Raw genomic sequence first — 21,105 nt, forward strand, 5'->3', positions numbered from 1 at the left:
CTCCATATGCATCAAGTTTGGTTTTGAAAATCCATTTGCATCCTACTGTCCTTTTTCCAGGTGGTAGTTCTGTGAGAATCCATGTCTTGTTCTGGATCAGAGAGACAATTACTTCTTTTGCAGCTTTTCTCCATTTCTCTGCTTCTCTTGTTGGCATTCCTTCTATGTCTTCCCAGCTAGAAGGTTCCGGTACAGCTTCTGTTTTTGCCAGGTAAGAGAATTTCAGTGGTAGAACTCCTTTGTTTGTTCTGTCTGAGCGTCTGACACTTGGCTCTGCTTCCCCTTCTCTTTCTGTGGGCTCTGCAGGTGTCTCTTGAGTCTCAGTCAGGTCCAAGAGTTGCACAATCTCTGGCTGCTGTGCTGCATCATCTTCCTTTGGTGTAGATTCTCTGGTGTCTGGCTTGCTTGCCTTCTCTTTTTCATCAATGTACACCACGTGGCGGATCTTCACCGTGTCTGTCTCTGGGTTGAGGATTCGATATCCTTTGCATCCCAGTGCATATCCAACAAATATGCCTTCTTCTGTTCTGAGACCCATCTTAGATCTCTTTTCCTTTGGAACATAAGTGTAGGCCTTTGATCCAACCACTCTCAGATGCCTTACATTGGGCTTGAGGTTGTACCACAGTTCAAATGGTGTGCTGCTTACACCCTTTGTAGGTAGTATGTTCTGCAGATAGGCAGCAGTGTTGATAGCTTCTCCCCAATATTTTTGAGGTAGCTGTGCTTCTTGCAGCATACTTCTGCACATTTCTGTGAGAGAACGATTTTTCCTCTCCGCTATCTCGTTGAGTTCGGGGGTGTATGGCACGGTCAGGTGATGCTCTATTCCTTCAGCTGCTAGGAAGCTTGTCGTCTCCTTCCCCATGTACTCGCCTCCACTGTCTGTGCAGATAGCCACTGGTTTTCTCTGGAATCTGTTCTGCACCATTGCTAGGTACAGCTTGAATTTCTCCAGTACTTGGCTCTTTTCTCTGAGCAGGTATATTACAGTAAATCTTGAAAAATCATCAGTAAAAGTCAGAATGTGCTTACTTCCACTGGGTGTTACTGTTCCCATTGGTCCACAGACATCACTGTGAATCAGCTCCTGTGGTCTTGTGGTTTGCTTCTCACTCTGCTTGGTGAAAGAAGGTCTTGTGCCTTTGGCTTGAATACAGCAAACACATTTCTCTGCATCAGGACATTTTCTCATTTGCAAATCATTAGTCAGATTCTGCCTTTCAAGCTGATATATATAATCCATATTAGCATGTCCAAACCTTTTATGCATAAGATGTGTACAGTTCTTATGACTGCACCCTTTAATCAAATTCACTGTCCCTTCAGAGCAATCCAGCATATACAGTCCATCCTTTAATGTGCCTTGTGCAATTAATTCACCTTCATTGCTAATAAAACATTTCTCTCCTTTGAACACAGTTTTAATGCCCTTTTGTGCCATCACAGATACAGACAATAAATTGCTCTTAACTTCAGGTATGTAGAGACAGTCAACAATCTGCACTTCTCTAACTTGGCCACTGGGTAATGCACAATATGCAGTCACATTCCCTCATCCCCGAGCAGTTAAAGTTTCTCCATTAGCAGTATATAGTGTTTGACGATGTGTTTTCATGTCATTAAATACACTTTCATCTTTAGATAGATGTTGATTGCACCCACTATCAACAATCCATTTGCATATACTTTGATCTTTTTCACCAACATTTAAACAGTTCTTATTTGGTCTGCCAGCATTTGCTCGGCTGTTAACATTAGGTGAGCTATTGATGTTATCTGCATTCCTAAAGGCTTTTGTTTCCGTCCCTCGTGGCTGGGAGTTGCTGTCGCTCCCTCTTTGTGATTCAAGAAAGCGGCAGTTTCTTTTTAAGCGCCCTCTCTTCCCACAGACGCTGCAGGAGAAATCATTTCTTGAACTGACTCTTAAAGCAAGTTCTTTGGGCTGATCTTTATGAAATTGTCTGTTAAGATTTTCTTCTTGCAATCTTGCAAGTACATAGTTTAAGCTTAGACTTCCTTGCACTTCCAAAACATGCACAATGCTTGCATAAGACTGAGGGAGGCTGCTTAACAGAATTATTGCCAAATCCTCATCCTGGATCTCCTTTCCAAGGGATCTTAATTTCTGTGTTAATTCCATGAAATTTGAAATATGGTCTTTTAGTTGTTGCTGGGGCTGCATTTGAATTCGATACAATTGTCTCATTAGCAAGATTTTAGTTTTAATTGATTCTTGCCTGTTTATTTGTGAAAGAGACTGCCACATTTGACCCGCTGTGGGCTCATGAATAACTCTTAACAACTGTTTATCACTTAAAGCATTAATGATAATAGACCTTGCCTTGCTGTCCTGTTTCACCCATTTGGCTTCCTTCTGTGGGTCTCCCGTTGGTTTTGCATCTCTCACCGCAGACCAGACCTCCAGCTCAATAAGATGCGCCTTGGTTCTTTCTGCCCAAATATCGTAGTTTCCGTCACCTAGTCGGTCGACCTGGAACCCCTGCTGTGCTCCCCAGCAGTCCGCCATCTTTCCTCTATTGTCTGCCCTCTGTGCTTTAGCCTGCGGCTATCTCAGCTCCGGCAGAAGTTTATTGCTCTCTCTAATTTCAGCATGCGTTAGCTTCTGGTGCCCAAAACCCTGACGGAGTGAGTATAAATAACGCAGCGGAATTACGCTGTGCTGATTAGAGAGGCAAAAAGTTTTATTTGAAAAAGTTACATACTTGAGAGTAAAGAGAGATTCCTTGCTATCTGACTACATCTTGCAGAGAGAGAGAAGAAGTGTGGCAGGAGAGAGGAGAAGCAGGATATTGCCCTGTTTAGCCCAATAGGAGAAAAGACAAGGAAATGACTCCCAGGAAACGAGAGAGGTGCTACTCTCACTGTCCTAACTAAGTGATCCTTGCTGCCCCCTGCATGGTAGGCTCTTCTTCCTTCTTGCTGCTGTTGTACACCAGACATTGCTATTTCCAACATCAACAACATGGGATAGCAAATAAACAACGCAATAGAATTTGGACTGCAGAAATCTGAAACAAAGCTACAACAAAGCACAAGTATTAACATATGTTAAATGCTGCAAAAACTATGTAATAGGATAACACATACAGCAATAGATAGTGAATACTGTACACAATGGTATAGTCCACAGCCCATTTCACTTTAGTAAAGCATCTTTGTGAATCATTTTGTTATAGTAAAACCTGATTGCCTGTGTAAAAATCCTGTTCTGAATAATCCTGTTTTCCATAGTTTGCTCCAGTGTCCTGTGTTCTTAGAACAAATTATTGAAAACGACATGGAACATGCATATGAAGAGTGTCAGGGATATGAAAACTTAACATGATCCATGTTATTTGTCTGAGTTAGTCCACTACTAGTTTTTGGATAATTGCTTACCAATTCAGGTGGGCACACTCTGCTACCTTTAGTCTCTTGCCATGGCCCTTTCTTTGAAGGTTTGTAGCCATGACTCTCTTATTTAAGTGTGTTAAGAGACTGTTGGATGTCAGTGGGATGGAGAGTTCTGTGTGGTTTGCCTTTGGAATATATTTGCTGTTAGATTATAGAGAAAAATTCACTTATATGAAGTGGGAGAAAAACATACCCTACCAAACCATCCCTTAATACTATCCTTAAAGCTTGAGTGCTTCTCCTATTACAGTGAGAACTCAAACAGTCTTTGAGACTGTTTTCTCAAGGGAGAACTTGCACTCTCTTTTCACCTGCACCTCCTTTCAAAAATAAAAATACTGCAGTGGTAGCACATATGGGGTATAGGGAAACTTCTGCTTAGGCTTTTGGAACTAGAACAGAGTAAGGAGATTCAGCAGATGGTAGAGGAGAAGAATCTTTCCTTGTCTGCCTGCAATGTGGCTAGTATTATACAATACTGAAGGAAAGTATTAGAAATGCCAGACACAGCCCACTCCTATAAACACCAGCCCACTCTCTGCACTGTTTTGCTTGCTGCCTCAAGCAAACCTACTTTCTACATTCTGAATAAATGTATGCTAAAATTCAGCCTTCCATATGCATAATGTGAATAATATTCTTATGTTATATATTTGTAAATATGGAGTGATTTTGTAGGATGGGAGATACGGGCGATTGAAAATGCAAAATGCAACTGACATGCATTGGGAACCATTGCAGATAGTTAGGATCTGTGCAAAGCCTGAAATCCCTTTGCCAACTTATTCCGTTTCCTGTGTTTTCAGCAAATACTAATTGCATATCTACCATTTCACACAGGTAACAGTTTAAATGTTCATGCAGAGTATTGAATGTTCTGTGGCATGAGCAGGCCATGTAAAGGTAAAAGTAGTCCGCTGTGCAAGCACCGAGTCATTACTGATCCATGGGGGTCTTCTTTGCAGACTTTTTATGGGATGGGATGGGATGGGGTGGGGTGGTTTGCCATTGCCTTCCCCAGTCATCTGCACTTTACCCCCAGGAACCTGGGAACTCATTTTACTGACCTCGGAAGGATGGAAGGCTGAGTCAACCTTGAGCCGGCTACCTGACCCTGGCTTCCGCCAGGATCGAACTCAGGTCGTGAGCAGAGCTTGGGCTGCAGTACTGTAGCTTACCACGCTGTGCCACGGGGCCATGTAAACAAAGAAAATCAGGTCACATTTAATAAAACAGCCATTTCCCCTTGATTGAGGGTATAAAGCTCTTAAGATTTCACTGTGTTGCAGTTTGGGATTTTTGATATTTCACCCAGCTTGCGTAAGATATATTTTTATAAACTGAATAGTAAAGCAAAATACTAGTTATCTTCAGTCAGCAAGTTCTTACTTATCTGTTTAGTCTGTTTTTATATGCAAATGTTTGTATTTCTGTGCCTCTCTTTTACAACCTTACATACTAGTTGCTTTCTCCTGGGCCTGGGGAGCAATCTTTCTTTTGCTAGGCTTTCCTGCATCATACTGTAAACAGAGAGTTGAAAATATACTTTTTGGTGGGATATTTTAAAGAAAGAAAATGTTCATTTTTCTTCCCACACGTACAGACAGACAGAAAGAGGGGTGCATATAATCACCATATAATGTTTCTTCCAGATTTTAACACTGTTGTTCATTTGATTTGAGTCAGGTACACTGCCTCTGTACCTGGAGGTTCAATTTCGCCATTGTTGCTAAATTGTAATGCCAAATTGTGGTAGATATCTTAGAAAATTTAGAAAAGAAAAATTAATCTGTGACTAAGAACACAATGCTGGTTAAATGTTGGTATGACACTCACCTCACATATTCTTCATATGTAAGGTGTCCGTCTACCAGGCCCAGAGACTTGACATGTCATCTGAGGCTCGGCTCTACTGCTTCCGTTATCTGCCTAGCATGCCCTTCTTGAGTTGTCCTGGAGATGCAGTTGAGATCTGAACTGTGTTAGAAAGCTCTGTGCTGGCCTAGTAAGGGCGCAAGGTGGCCGCTTAGAGAGGATTGTAGAGTTTTTAGTGACTTACAGTGCAATTCTAAGCAGAGTTACTGCTTAGGAACCTCTCCCCCTCTCCCTCAGCTTGATTTTGCTACAACAAGGACAGGGTTGTTGTTTAGTGTGTAGTGACTTTTTTCCTCTGAGGTAATTTTTGGCTTCCCATCTGCCTTTTCTTTGTAGAACACCTACTTCTCTGATTCATTCATGGCAGAGAAAGCTCTTTTCAAGAAATGTGCCAAATGCAGCTCAAAAACTATCAGGACTGATAGACGTTCCTTGTGCCTGCCTTGTCTTGGCGAAGGCCAAAACATTGGGGCTGTAAACACAGTCAAGTGTTTACTCTCAGGGCCAGAGGGGACACAGCCAACTGCCTTAAGGCCATGTCATGGTAGAGACTGAACTCAAGTGTCCCAGGCCTGGCAGTAAAGGTATCTGCCCCAGCAGATCTCCTACCCAGTCCAACTCAGACTGTTTCAGAACCATCCAATTGGAGATCAGATCTGCCAGAGAGGTCAAATCTGTCCTGGCAACAGTCATGTTCCAGATAGCCTTTGGCTGCATCATCTTGACTGGCATTGGTGGTCTTGGTTCTCACAGTATTAAAGGTGCAAGGAACATCAGTACTGGTGCTTGTTTACACCATGTGATGAGGAGAAATAGAAATAGCAATGGCATTAGGGTTACCAGCTCCTGCTTGGGAAATTCCTGGAGATTTGGGGGATAGAGACTGGAGAGGGCAAGGTTTGGGAAGGGGAGGTACTTCACTGGGGTATAATGCCATAGAGTCCACCCTCCAAAACAGCCATTTTCTCCAGAAGAACTGGTCTCTGTGGCCTGGAGATCAGTGGTAATTCCGGGAGATCTCCAGCCACCACCTGGAGGCTGAAAGTCTACACAATGAAAAATCACCCGGGTATTTAGAAAAATATTCAGTTGTTATTATTTAACAAAAGGACAATCGCTATACTCAATATGTGTGAAAAATTCATGAATTTTGTGGGGTTTAGGGAAAAGAATTCAGAACTAGAAGAGTTATTGCTAGGAGAGGGACCAAGGATGATCTCTAAGATATATAAATTGTTATTGAAATGGGACACAGAAGATGAAGTAGTTAAGACACAGATGGTGAAATGGGCAATAAATTTTAATAGAGAAATAACGATGGAGGCCTGGGAATATATGTGGAAAAATACGTTAAGAATATCAACATGTGTCAACATAAGAGAAAATTGTTATAAAATGTTGTATAGATGGTACTTGACACCAAAAAGGTTGGCCAATATGAGTAAAGATATGTCAAATAAGTGCTGGAAATGTAAACAACATGAAGGCTCCTTTTATCCTATGTGGTGGTCATGTGAAAAAGCTAAATCCTTTTGGGCTAAGATTCATGAGAAAATGGGGCAAATTTTGAAAGTTAATTTGAGTAAAATTCCGGAACTGTTACTGTTAGGATTAAATATGGAAAAGATTAATGTTTTCGAAGAACGGATTCAAAAACTGTTATACATGGCGGAGATGGACAAAATGACGAGAAAACTGAGAGAACAAAACTCAAAAGAATTTCAAGAAGACTGGCAGAAAATGAAGGATTACTTAGAAAATGAATGAGATGTAAAAGGAAAATTAGTAATCTTTGATAACTACTGAAAGATTGATATTAAGTGACTTTACCTGTACTCAAAAAGATTAGATGTAAATTAGATGTAATGATCAGGGATAGAATGGTTCTAGCGCTGTTGGAAGTCAAATAAAAGGGGGGGAGGGGGGCATACACTAGTTAAGGGAAGAATAATTAATGTTTTTATATTGGATGTATATGCTAACCTACCAAAAATAAATAAAGTTTTATTTAAAAAAAAAAAGAACTGGAGGAGAGAAGTAAAAATGAAGTCATTTTCAGTTCCCAGGATCAAGCCAGGACTCAAGGACACATTCTTGAGCAGCTGCAAAAATGAAAGTAGACACCACAGTAGGCACCTGTAAGATAAGCAACTCCCAGCCAAACAGGACACCTATATGCAACTTCACATACTCTCAGAGGATCAGTACAGAGCACAGAATACAGAAAATACTCATGGCAGATACGTAGACAGACATATATGACAGGAGCTAACTCCCCGCATTTATATTTAATGTAATCAGGAAAGCTTCTTATTTTTACTTTGGCTGGATGGGTGTCAGAGCTGGAGGGTGTACCTGCTGCATTCTGGAGTGGCTTCTGACTCTGCAAGACTCACGGAGTAACAAACACGAGCATTAGCCCGTGAGTTTCCTAATCAACGGAGCGCTCTGGGGGTGGCTGTGCCCTGAGTGATGACGTCACTTCCAGGAAGTAACATCATCACATATTTCTGGGAGCGTGCACATAAGATGATAGAGAATTCCACCACCTCTTTTCCCAGAAAAAAAGGCCTGGTAATCACAGAATCACAAGAGTTGGAAGGGGCCATACAGACCATCTAGTCCAAACCCCCTGCCCAATGCACGATGAGCCTAAAGCATCCCTGACAAATATTCAGCCTCTTCCTGAAAACTGCCAGTGAGGGGGAGCTCACCACCTCCCTTGGCAGCTGGTTCCACCTTTGAACTACTCCGACCGTGAAAAAGTTTTTCCTAATATGCAGCTGGTAATACAGATGACCAAGCAAGCACATGGCAAGAACATGGTAAGAACATCCCACATGGGATGGTAGTCATCTGTACTGGCTGTAAATTAGCAACTGCTTAAAAATGAGTGAAAGCAGTACTGATTTTATAGAACTCATATGGACACAGGAAGGTCCCTTATAATTAGTTTTGCAATTATCTGCTCCACCTGGCACCAACTCTCCAGGATTTCAGGTAGGGATTTTTCACATCACCCCTACCTGATCTTTCAGTCAGAGATCCCGGGGACTGAACTTGGTACCTTCGGGCTGCTCTACCACTGCATCATAGCTCTCACTCTTCTCAAGCTAGAAAACTGAAGGCCCACATTCAGCACCTGAACATATTTCAAATTAGGGATGCCTGTCCCCTGCCCAGGGTGGTGGATCCCCCACTCCCACCCTCGACCCTCTGCCCCCGCTTACCCTCTGGGAGGGGCAAACGTGCCACCCCAGGGTGCACTCCTGGGTGGCAGGGTGCACTCCCAGGCAACACGGCACATTCCTGGATTCGGGCTGTGCAGGAGCACTAGGTGTGCAACAAAAAAAGACTGGGTTTCCTGAGGGAGCACACCAAAAAGCAACTTCAAACTTCCCGCCCATCCCCTTATTTCACTTGATGGGAGGGGGAGAAGGGAACCCCCTTTCCCCCCTCCCATCAGGTGAAATAAGCCACGGGGCAGTTTACCACACAGCCACTTGCTTCAGCTGAGGGGCAGGGTAGCCTCCTCCTCCACCCATCAGTTGAAGCAAGCGTGGGGTTTGAACCACCCCTTTCCATGTCTAGAAAGCAAGACACAGAAAGTGGCGCTTTAAGTGCCCCTTCCTTCAGCTGACTGGTGGGGAAGGAGGCTCCTCTGCCTCTCAGCTGAAGCAAGCAGTGCGCAGGGTTTACTTAAAGCGCTTGTTTCCGTGCTACCTCCATCGGCTTCGAAGAGCAGCCCGCTGCACAGGGCATTTGACATCAGTCAGCCAGGAGGGTCTGGGGACCTGGCAACCCTAATTCAAATACAGAAAATGCTCAGGTTCACTCTTCAGTGAAAAGGACCTGATAGCAATGCTGAGAAAGATCTTGGCCTCATACATTAGGTAACTGCTGCCAGGCAGACTACACAGAACTGAGCTAATGCCTTAAACGTCTGACAACATGAGGTAATTTCATCTGTTCTTGTTCCACACACTAACTTCATTGGTATTCACAACTAGTTCATAGTTTCATAGTTCTTTGTCATTATAACAACTCTCCACACTAAATTAAGTAAAATTACAGAGAACAATTTTGAAATTATGAACCAACTGTAAACTTCAGTCAAGTTAATGTACCTTACAGAAAAATAGCCTGAAAAAAATTGCCACATAACATTTGAGCTACCAGGTAATTCAAATCAAATAATGTATTGTTGATTTGGCACACAGGCTTTACAACACACCTGAGCTATTATTCTCAATAAAGTATTTAAATATCAAAAAAGTTTAAAGGCAGGCTTAAAACCAATGCCCCGTCCATCTAAAATTAATTGTAATTAAATTTCATTGAAACAAATGTAATTTGTTAGCCATAACTAATTCATATCCTGCTGCTTTCAATAGGACTGTTAACGTGCCGAGATAGAAAAGTTTCACAAATTGTATCCTGGGGTATATTCGTACCTGGGTTGCCAGGTCCAGCTTGGGAAATTCCTGGAGATTTAGGGGGGGGGGGGGTGGAGCCTGGAGAGGGCGGGGTTGGGGAAGGAAGGGACCACAGCAGTGTGTAATGCCATAGTGTTCACCCTCCAAAGCAGCCATTTTCTCCAGCAGAACTGAATTCTATGGCCTGGAGATCAGTTGTAATTCCAGGAGATCTCCAGCAACCACCTGGAGGCTGGCAACTAATTACAAGCCAAATTCCAAAGTATCTTGGGGTAGAAAAATGTGTGTGTCCCCCTCAAAAAAACTGTGTGGTAGAAAAAGACATTGTGTTTCACAATAGCCAAACACCCAGAGTCTGAAAACATACTTTCACATGAGGTAGAAATTAATCTATTAATACTTATTATTTTTAGTTATTTATTTGATCATTTTACATTACTAATATTCTGCCTTTCTCATTGGGGTATTTTTCTACCCCCAAGAGTCTATCTCTCTGTGGTTTACAAAAGACGTTCTCCAGGTTGTCTGGAAGAATCACCAAGTTATTGGGAATGGTCTCTTTCTCCAGAGCACTTGAAAATGCCTCTCTGGTACAGTATTTTCTGAGGGAGAAACTTCATGGAGTATTTTGGTAGCATAACACATTTTGGGGAGCTGAGATAAAAAGTACCCAAATGGCAAAATCAATAGATTTCCAGGGTTTATGCATGTGCTTTTTATTTATTTAAAATATTTATTAGCCACATTTCCAACTTAAAGGAACTCAAGGCCACTTTCAATACAAACAAAAACAAACATAAAAATACATTAAAAACACAGGTATAAAAACCACGCATTCAGTTAAAATTGTTTGTTTGTTTGTTTATGTCATTTATATTCTCTCTTTCTCACTGAGACTCAAGGCAGATTACATAGTGGGTGATTCCCCACTAGTGGTTTTCCACAGTTCAGCTTCCAAATGACCTCGATTTTTTTTTGTGTGTTTCCACACGTGGGAAGGCGATCCTAGCAGCAGCTTCGAAGTCACTGCAGGTTTTGTCCGTTTTTTTCCCTTCCTGCTTTTCCATGACTTATTTGTCCATTCGCTGCAGATTAGGGATTTTAATCGTGCTAAATTCTTTATCCAATGTTCTCCCCACCCTTGACCTTTTCTCCCACCCTTTGAATCAACTAAAGTTGATTGGTTCATCACGTTTTCCAAGCCACACCCACTACCCTTCCCCTTCCCCTCTTGTTTCTCTCTCTTTTAAAAAAAATTATAAAAAACACTGCAATGTTTCTACATGTCTATGCAGAAACATATCCTGTGTCACATGATAACAGCTGCCCAATAATGGGTCCATTTTTCAATCCGCCAAATTTGTTACTTGTTGTTACTTGTTGTTACTTATTGCTCGCTGACAGCTTCTGAGGCAGAGGGAAAGCGGGGTCATCAGTAACAATTTCCCCTCCAAATGTCAATAACCAATACTTATTCCACGATATCGGCGGGAAATGCTCTGACCTATCAGATGTGTTTGTTTGATGCAATGTTTATACATAGCAACATGTGTTTTGAGAAAAATTTTGATCTGTTTGTTTGATGCAACATTTACATGTAGCAACTTTTTTTGAAAAAAAAAATCTAAAAAAAATGAAGAAGACGCACATCTGTCGACACTTCCCCCGGAAAAAGCAATGAAGAATCGATTTTTATACAGGCAAATTCCGCACGATGGACTTTGAGCATGATGAAATGAAATGTCAATGCGAAACAAAAGCCTTGATGTGGAATCGGAGAGCGGTGGATTCGTACGACTCCGCTGCAGCACGACTGCTCAGAAAGTCCTATCAAAGTTGATCATGCGGAATCCCCCAGTGTGTGATTAGTACAATTCATATCAAGGACATTTCCGCAGCCCACAACCTACAAGCAGCCATCTCCAGGTTGGACTACTGCAACTTGCTCTGCGCTGGGCTGCCCCTGGGTCTGCTCCAGAAGTTACAACTGGTCTAGAATGCAACAGCATGTATTCTTATCAGGACTCTGTTCCAGTCACATATAACACCGATGAAGATGGTGAGGGGTCCGGAGACCAAGTCCTATGAGGAAAGGTTGAAGGAGCTCGGAATGTTTATCCTGGAGAAGAGACAACTGAGAGGTGATATGATAACCATCTTCAAGTATTTGAAGGGCTGCAATATAGAGGATGGCGCGGAGTTGTTTTCCACTGCCCCAGAAGCTCGGACCAGAACCAATAGCTTGAAATTAAATCAAAAGAGCATTCGGCTAAACATTAGGAAGAACTTCCTGACAGTCAGAGCGGTCCCTCAGTGGGACAGGCTTCCTCAGGAGGTGGTGGGCTCTCCTTCTTTGGAGGTTTTTAAGCAGAGGCTAGATGGCCGTATGACAGCAGTGCTGATTCTGTGAACCTGGGCAGACCGTGAGGGGGAGGGCAGAAGGGGTTGCATCAGTGCTTGGTTTTCGTGACGCTTCTTACATGCCCAAGGTGGTGTCGATCACCACTTTGGGGTCAGGTGGCAGTTTTCCATAGGCTGGTTTGGCTAGGGATCCTGGAGGTGTTTCGCCATCGTCTGGGCATGGAGCAAGGGTCACTGGGGCAGTCGGGGGGGGAATATTTGTGAATTTCCTGCTTTGTGCAGGGGGTTGGAGGGGACCCTAGAGGTCCCTTCCAACCCTATGATTCTATGATTCTATGAACACTAGTTTTACACCAGCTGCACTGGCTCCCAGTGGAATTCTGGATCAGGTTCAAGGTTTTGGTTTTAATCTTTAAAGCCCTTAGTGGACTGGAACCAGTATACCTGTGGAACTGCCTCTTGCCATATGTTCCCCAGAGACTGCTCTGTTTGGCAGATAAACATCTACTGGTGGTCCCTGGTCCTAGGGAGGTTCACCTTGCCTCAACCAGAGCCAGGGATTTCTGGGTCCTGGCCCCAACCTGGTGGAACTTTCTGTCTGTGGAAACCCGGGCCCAGTCAGACTGATTCTCTTTCCACTGGGCCTGCAGATAGATCTGCCAGGCATATGGGGGTTGAGGTGAGCAGACGGGTCGAAAAACTGGCCTCCTAAAAGGGATGGTGTTGTCCTCCAGATTGTTGTTATCAGGTATCTGGCCATCCTGCCCCACGGATGTGTCTTAATGCTTGGTGGATGTGCAATATGAGCACGACTGTCCATTTTAGACTTTATTGTACTGACTGATATGTTTTTATCTAATTTATACTATCTGTTTTTATTGTATTTATTACCGCCTGTGATCCCCTCTGAGCCTGCTTGTGGAGAGAGTAAAATATAAATTGAATAAAATAAAATAAACAATGCTACAGGGTAAATAAAATACAAGTTTACAAAGACATAGCATTAGCAAGAATTCAATACAGAGCTGAAGAAATGCTGAAACAGAGCACAAGCAAGTCTAGGACTAAAAGTGGCTAAACAAAAGCCATCCTAATTTTTTTTTTAAAGTCTTATAGCTTTCTCCTGAAGACAGAGAGTGGGCGGGCCAGGTGCACCCCTGGTGGAGGGGCTGAAAAGCCCCTCTCTCGTGTACCCACCAAGCAAGCATCTTTGGTTCACAGGAGGGCTTCTCCCTATGTTCTTAACTCCAGGGCAGAATCGTATGTGAGAAGGTGGTCCTTCAGGTACCCTGGTCCCAAGCCGCGTAGGGCTTTAAAGGACAGAACCAGCACCTTGAACCGGGCTTGGGCGCTGCAATACCTGCAGCATTTTGCACTAGTCCAGCTAAGATGCAACGAAGGCATGGCTAGATCTGACTGACCCAGGAATGGGCTCAGCTGATGCACCAGCCAAAGCTAGGCAAATGCAATCTGAACCACCACAGCCGCCTGGCTTTTTAAGATGACTGCTGTGTCGAGCAGCACTCCTAAGCTGCAAACCTGACTTTTCAAGAGGAGTGTAACCCCATCAAAGACAGGGGAAATCTCTCATTGCTGGACAACCTTCCTATTAGCCCAGAGAACCTCTGTCTTGTCAGGATTAAGCTTCAGCTTGTTCACCCTATTCCACCCTATCACTGACCTCAAGCAGCGGATCAGAACATCAACAGCAACCTCAGAATTACAGTCTCTCTACACAAGATATCTGACACATGTTCTTCATGTGCCGGGAGACACAATGTTAGCCAGGAAGACAGAGCTGGTGGAGATCACCCCTCACAGCCCCCTACCGCCTCTGGCATCTCCCCTTCCAGCGTGTTTGCCCTGTCAAGGCTTGGTTAATTCAAAGTTTTAAGCAGCAAGGGTGGCAGGTTAAAATCTCCAGAAGGGGAGACAGTCTGGCACGCCAGAGGTGGTGGAAGGCTGTGACAGAATCCGTCCCGCAGCGATCTCCGCTGGCTCTGTCTGTCAAAACTATGCTTCACGGCACACATTGCCTCTCCCAGCACTTGACGAACACATGCCCAGGCATCTCGTACAGAGAGCCTCTTAGATGGAAATGAAAGATAGACCTGAGAACAGAAAGAAAGCAGAAAGGAGTAAGTGGCTGTACTTTGGGGGCATTATTTATTAATGCCCCAGTGACAAGGTCCTAAGAGGAAAACGTTCTAGAGCCACTTCTCTGCATTCTACCTCTGCCCCCAAAGTGCCACCAGTGTGGAGAGTCAACCCCAATGATGTTGGAAAGGATCTATTAAGATATGACTGAATTTAGCAAGATCGGGGCCAGAAGAACAGAGCACTAACTTGGAGTTTTAAATCAAATTCACTGCTGCTCATTCCAACTTCTAATCTGGCAAATTAAAATGGTAACACATGGTTTACTTAACATATATTAAGCTAGTGAATACATAAATTAGGCCATTTACACTCACAAATACATTCAGAATAACCAATCTGCATATATACTGCAGTTTTTCCTTAAGATGTACCCCCTCTCTCTCACTCACACACACGTACTCAAGTTCAACTGGATGATGACCTACAAAAACTACTCATAAACATTTCCTGAGATGTTCAGAAAATTTCATTTAGGAAAAAAAACCCCTCTTTAACAGTTGGCTTCCCAAATATGGTAGCTGAGCTGTCAATGTAATTGCCTCTAAATCTTCTGTCGTGAAATGGTGGAGAAACTTATTTATTTGCTTATTTCATTTCATTTATACCCCACTTTTCTGCCTCATAGGGACCCAAAGTGGCATACAACGTTCTCCCTTTCTGCATTTTATGATTGTAACAATCCTGTGAGGTAGGTTAGACTTAAAGTGTGTGACTGGCCGAGGGTTACCCAGCAAGCTTCCATGGCAGGGGGCGGGGGTTTGAACCTGGATTCCCCAGATCCTAATCCAACATTCTACTCACTATACCATGCTGGCTCTCAACCTAAATTTCAAGTCACAAGTAAGTGCATAGAATTGCAATAAAATGATAAAATGTTAAGATATTTTTAACCATTCACTGCTTTATCATCTTAGTTACTGCTGTCGGCACTAATGATAAATCTCTGTTAAAATACAAGGAGATGCAGAACAGTCAGACACGGAACATCTTTTATTTGGAAAGTGATCCTGAGTTTATGGGTTTAAATCCCATCTGAAAAGGCCACAGTTCAGTCGCAGAGCGCACGCTTTACCTGCCAAAAGTCCCTGGCACCCTCGGATTCGGACAGCTGCAGCCAGTCAGAACAGACAACGATAAGCAGATAGACCAATAGTCTGGTTTATTATGAGGAAGCTTTGTAAGTTCATAAATAAACATTTCCCTAAAGGAAATTCTACGTAAGTCCATGCAAATATTATCATATGAACAATTTCACTACTGGCTGGTAATACATGGAACTGCTGTCCATGAAAGAAATTCATCACATTTTAAGCAAACAAGTAATGACTACTCAGTAAAGACTACTGAAGAATTACACAATTTTAAAGCAGACAATGAAGAAATTGAAATTGTTCAAGATTTTCTATTCCTTGGCTCTTTTTCTATTTCTTGGCTCCTTTGGTCAACCAACAGGGAGACTGCAATGAAGACATCAGAAGAAGATTGAGATTTGGAAGAGCAGCTGTGAGGGAGCTAGATAAGAGCCTTAAAGTTAAAGATGTCTCCCTGGGAACCAAGATCAAGATAATCCAAACTATGGTATTCCCCATTTTTATGTATGGATGTGAAAGTTTGACTGTGAAGAAAACTGACAGGAAGAAAATTGATTCATTTGAAATGTGATGCTGAAGGAGAGTTTTGTGGATACCATGGACAGCCAAAAAGACAAATAAGTGGGTACTAGATCAAATCAAGCCTGAATTCTCCTTAGAAGCTAAAATGACAAGACTGAGGTTATCATACTTTGGTCACATCATGAGAAGACAAGATTCTCTGGAAAAATCAATAATGCTAGGAAAAGTGGAAGGCAGTAGGAAAACAAGAAGACCTAAAACTAGATGGCGTGACTCAATAAAGGAAGCCGCGTCCTCCAGTTTGCAGGATCTGAGCAAGTCTGTCTATGATAGTACATTTTGGAAGTCTTTCATTCATAGGGTCACCACAGGTTGGAGGCAACTTGAGAGCACATAAGACACACAGAGTGTTATGTTAGTAGCTGGTCAACAAGCTGGGGGGTTCCTGCAAGGAATCAGGCCCGTGTCAGCATTCCTTGAGTTGGGGCAGCTGCCAAGGCTCAGGGCTCCTGGTGGGGCCCTTTGCTGCTGACTCGACTCACTTGTTGGCATGAGCGCTATCCTATCAGTGCATGGCCTTGTTTCACACAACACCGTCAAGTTTATTATTCAAAGCAGAACAATTACTGCAAGCTAATTTGCATGTTGGCTGCTAATTGATCAAGTTTCTTGATTGAGTTTACTAGTGTTGAATTGACTATATTCTGCATTGCTTTTGTTCAGAAGGCAGTCTATATATAAATAAAATAATTTAATGCATAAATTAAGTGTATGCCTTAATCTGTACCTGCTTTCCATCGTTGCAACCTTTCATCAATTAAATTGCTAATCAGCTGAAATGTGATTTGAGTAATCCATAGGATTGGACCTTTTCATGAATAGGTCCCACTTCTAATCCGTCTGGAAAATGGGACCACCATTTAAAAAAAACCCTTTTTTCTCTAGTATGACCAGATGCAAAGCAGGAAGGAATTCCTGCAGCTGTACAGGAGAGGGGATTCTGGGCAACTTCTCGTGCACAGCTGAAAAAAGGTGAGTCTGCTAAATGTCCAAGGCGTTGTGCTCCTTTGCTTTGGATTGCCCTCTACATCGCTTTCTTCCTTATACTCTCTTTTAAAATAAAAGTGACCATCCTAAAAAATTGGTACAATCAGCCTTAAGGTTAGGGCACCAGGTGACCATCACAGCATTAAGCAGGGGAGACACTTTTAATTACGGAGGCTTTGAACTAAAGGCATTTTGCTATTTTTTTTACACTATTTGAGTTTTGGCATGGCAATGTAGGGAGACATGAAAAGGATAATACAGAAGATGAATTTTCCTTCTGACAGGGAGTGATAGGCTTTGCCAATTAAATTGTAACTTATCTCACATTCCTTAATACCTCAGAAAAGGACTTATATTAACACCAATTAAAAGGCTGATGATTCATCAACTGAATTATCTGACAGGATCATTTTAATTGTATTTTTTTAAAATTCCTATAAAAATATAGCACACTCACTAATAAATTGCCATGTTTTATCTGTGGGAGTAAGGTACCTACCTTACTCCCACAGGTAAAAACATGGACATTTTGCCATGGACAATTGCCATGTTTTATCTGTGGGAGTAAGGTACCTACCTTACTCCCACAGGTAAAAACATGGACATTTATTAGTGAGTGTGCTATATTTTTATAGGAATTTTAAAAAAAATACAATTAAAATGATGTCCATAATAATAATAAATAATATTCGATTTATTTATCGCTCTTCAGGACAACTTAATGCCCACTCAGAGTGGTTTACAAAGTATGCCATTATTATCCCCACAACAAAACACCCTGTGAGGTGGGTGGGGCTGAGAGAGCTCTGAGAAGCTGTGACTAGCCCAAGGTCGCCCAGCTGGCTTCAAGTGGAGGAGTGGGGAATCAAACCCGGCTCTCCAGATTAGAGTCCCGCACTCTTAACCACTACACCAAACTGGCTCTCATGTTTTACCTGTGGGAGTAAATCACAAGATATTTCAGCTCTGAAGAGAGACTGTTCTCACCCATTTCTAATGTACAATGGCATGTGACTCTCTAAGCGTTCGGTATTAAAGAATGCATTACAAGACAAAAAACAGATTTCTCAATCAGGAATTTGATTCAAAATCCTGCTAACCTCCAACAGAAAATACATCAGTGACATGCCAAGCTGCTCTTTAAATGACACCTCTTGCCACTCTGTATGGAAACAGATTCTTGGAACTTTACGCCAGCCCTAGAACCTTAATTCTACATACAGAATGGCTGAACATACAGAGTAATTAGGGGACACAGCACGGCTCTGGGTGCCTGTGTGTTTAAAAATGACTGGAAGTTGACGGTGAGGCTGAGAAGAAGAGAAAGAGAAATTAGGATTCATTCTGTAGCGGCTGGGGGGCTTTTCAGTGATTTGATCATGCCCCTGAGACTGCCATTAGATTGCTGGGTAGAACAGCTGAGGACTTTGGGCTGCTTTAGAGGCAGTAACTACTCATATGACCCCTACGTGTCCACACAGCTGCAGCTAAATGCATAAACGTTCCTTGTACTGGAGCAGAGGTGGTTTCACAAAAGGAGCTGTGAGCATCTCCCTCGGATCCTCTACTGCTCTGCTGGTAAGCAGCGGGCCAAGCGCCAGCGCTCCCTGGGACACCGTGTACTGCAGCTGTCAACCTCCTGGTTCTTAGAGGACTCTTGAGTCTCTCCTCCCCCTGTCTATCAGCCTAGGAGAATGAAGAAAGCAGCACAAAACAGGCAAGCGAGAATGGTCCAGCCAACAGCCTTTCAGCCACGAATGAAGTAAAATGAAGAACGGGGAAGAGCAGCCAAGCACATTTCAACAGGAACGTTAGAAACTTGGGAAGGACTGGTTATTTACTAAGGTTAATTTATATAGTTTCGGAAGGAATTTCAAAAGTTGCTCCGTCTCTGCTTTGGAACACTACACTCACATGCAGGGGGTTTATGGGAAAGGGGGCCCCCTCAAAACTGTACACATCCACACAAAAAAAGATCACAACTACCAGGTGTAATACAAAAAAGATACTGGATTCTGATTTTAGAGGAAGAATAACAGTAAATCGATTTTAAAACAAGTAATTCACCTTTAAACTCTACGGAAGAGTTCACTGAAGGTTCCAGAAGAACTTGCTTCAGATTGAACTGACTCACCCGAGTGGTGGTGCTGAGGGAACGGCCATGCTGAGGCGGCCATGCTGAGGGAACGGCCATGGCGAGGCCGAGAGCTCCCGAGGAGCCGTTTGTCCTACTCCAGCGCATGCACAAGTGGGCCAAGGCACCCCCCCCCCATTTCTAGCAGCACCTGAAAGGGGAACTTCTCCAGGCCTCTCTAGAAACAAACTCATGTCACTACGGCACTTCCAGACGGTTAGGCTTTGAGTAGAAATGGGCCAGTAAGCGATAAACCACCAAACGGTTAAGGTACTTTCAGACCACCCCGAAAGCTGACACTTGGTACACATATAGTCTATGATGCTCTAGATACTAGATAAGAATTCAAGAGGGCCTGTTACAGCGAAAAATAAACAGGATTCTTCTGGCACTTAATGGCCTCAGAAAATTTTATTACAGCCATAAGCTTTCGTGAATGAGAGACCACTTCTTGGGCACGTGTCACTCTAGTCCATGGAAGTTTATCCTGGAATAAAAATCGCCTTCCTCAGAAGATGCTGTCCAGGAAAGCTTCTGCTGGAATAGAAATTTTAAGGTCCCACAAGACTCTTGTTTATTAGCATTACCAGAAAAGTGTAAAGACGGGACATTTTTGCACTTAACAGTCAAGACTTGGGTCACGGGAGTTTGATCACCTAACACTCCTGGCCAAGAACCCCGGGCGGGGCAAAACCAAGCCCGGCACCTGACTCAGTGCGAGCCCGCAGGGTCCAGGAGCGGGAAGGCACAGCCAGAAGCAGCGCTGGTTTGACTCGCAGCGCCAGCTGTTCGGGGCCCCCGTCAGTCCCGGGGCTTCCGCGCCATTCGGAACGCCGCCCGCCGGCATACAGGAGGAGAGCACGAACAAGGGCAACACAAACGCGCCAAACAGCACCGAGCCCAGCAGCAGCCGCCGAGCGCTCCCGCTCCCGCCAGGTGCCTACGGAGTCCTCCGAGCAAGCCCAGCTTCGCATTCCGGCGGCTCTGGAGGCGCCCCCCGCCCCGGTCCCCAAGCAGCCGGGGAGAGGCTCCTCAAGGCCAGCCCGGCTGCGGGCGCCTGGGCCCCGCCAGCCCCCGCCGCCCCGCCCGGCTGCGCTGCCAGCCGCGCAGGACCCGCCTCGGGAGGAGAGACGGCCGGGGCCCGGGAGAGGCGGCGGCGGCGAGCCCCGTCCCCCCTCGCCTCGCCTCGCCTCTGCCTTACCTTCGGGGTTGGCGCTGACGAAGACCCGCACGCTCCTCCCGCTGGGCGCCAAGTGCGCGGGCAGCGCCGCCAGGTTCCCGCAGAACGCCGCCCGCCGCAGCGCCGAGTCCCGCGAGCAGGGCAGCTTGCCGGCCGCTCCAGCCGGCCACATCGCTCTGGCCGCCGCCGCCGCCGCCGCCGCCCGGCCGCCCTCGTCCTCGGCCGTCCTTCGGCAGAAGGGCGCCGCGGCTCCTCCTCGGCGCGCCGGCTTCCTCGGGGCCGCCCTCCCGCCGGCTCAGCCTCTGCGCTCTCCGGCGTCGGCCATGCGGGCGGAGCCCCCTGGGCTTGGCGCGGCCAGCGGCCGGGGCGCCGGAGAGAAGCGAGGGGCTGTTCAACGGCGGCGGCGCAAGCTGGGCTTGCCGGGGAGGAGGCGAGCCGGCCTCCGGGCGCCGCAGCCGCTGGGCAGCCAGCGGGCAACTTCGCGCGGCGGGGCGGGGCGGGGCTCGACGAGCTGCAGCAGCCCGGCTCGGCTCGGCTCGGCTGGCCCGGCCCGGCCGCAGCTCAGGGGGCCTGGCGCCTGCGAGGCCAGGGCAGCGCCCGGCTTGCCAGGCCCTCCTCGACAGGCTCTGCGGGGAAGCGGCCCCTTGCCGAGGCGCCCATCCGATTTTGCCCCCGCCCCAGCCCCGGTCAGACTCGAGGGCTTCTTATGCAATTCCCCGTCGGAGGCCAAGTCGACGGCCTGCTCGCTGGGGGGGGGGGGGCGTCAGACGGTGCCCGCAGCCCCTTCTCAAGCCGGTTTGACCGCCGCGGCGTTTTTCTTCCGCAGAGCCAAGCGAAGGCGCTCGCCGGCTGGCCAAGCTGGACGCCTGCGACTCAGCCCCA

At 45.1% G+C, this 21,105-nt stretch overlaps 1 protein-coding gene across 1 annotated transcript in view; it reads right to left on the reverse strand.

Annotated features, from left to right (window-relative positions):
* The window catches only part of NWD2 (NACHT and WD repeat domain containing 2), a 156,810-nt gene extending 136,415 nt beyond the window's left edge, over positions 1-20,395 (reverse strand). Inside the window, exon 1 of the mRNA XM_054998218.1 lies at positions 20,245-20,395. Coding sequence (XP_054854193.1) covers positions 20,245-20,395 — 151 coding nt within the window. The remainder of the gene's footprint in view (positions 1-20,244) is intronic.
* Positions 20,396-21,105: the final 710 nt, after the last annotated feature.

Source organism: Eublepharis macularius, chromosome 14 (assembly GCF_028583425.1).
Source record: "Eublepharis macularius isolate TG4126 chromosome 14, MPM_Emac_v1.0, whole genome shotgun sequence".
Lineage (NCBI taxonomy): Eukaryota > Metazoa > Chordata > Lepidosauria > Squamata > Eublepharidae > Eublepharis > Eublepharis macularius.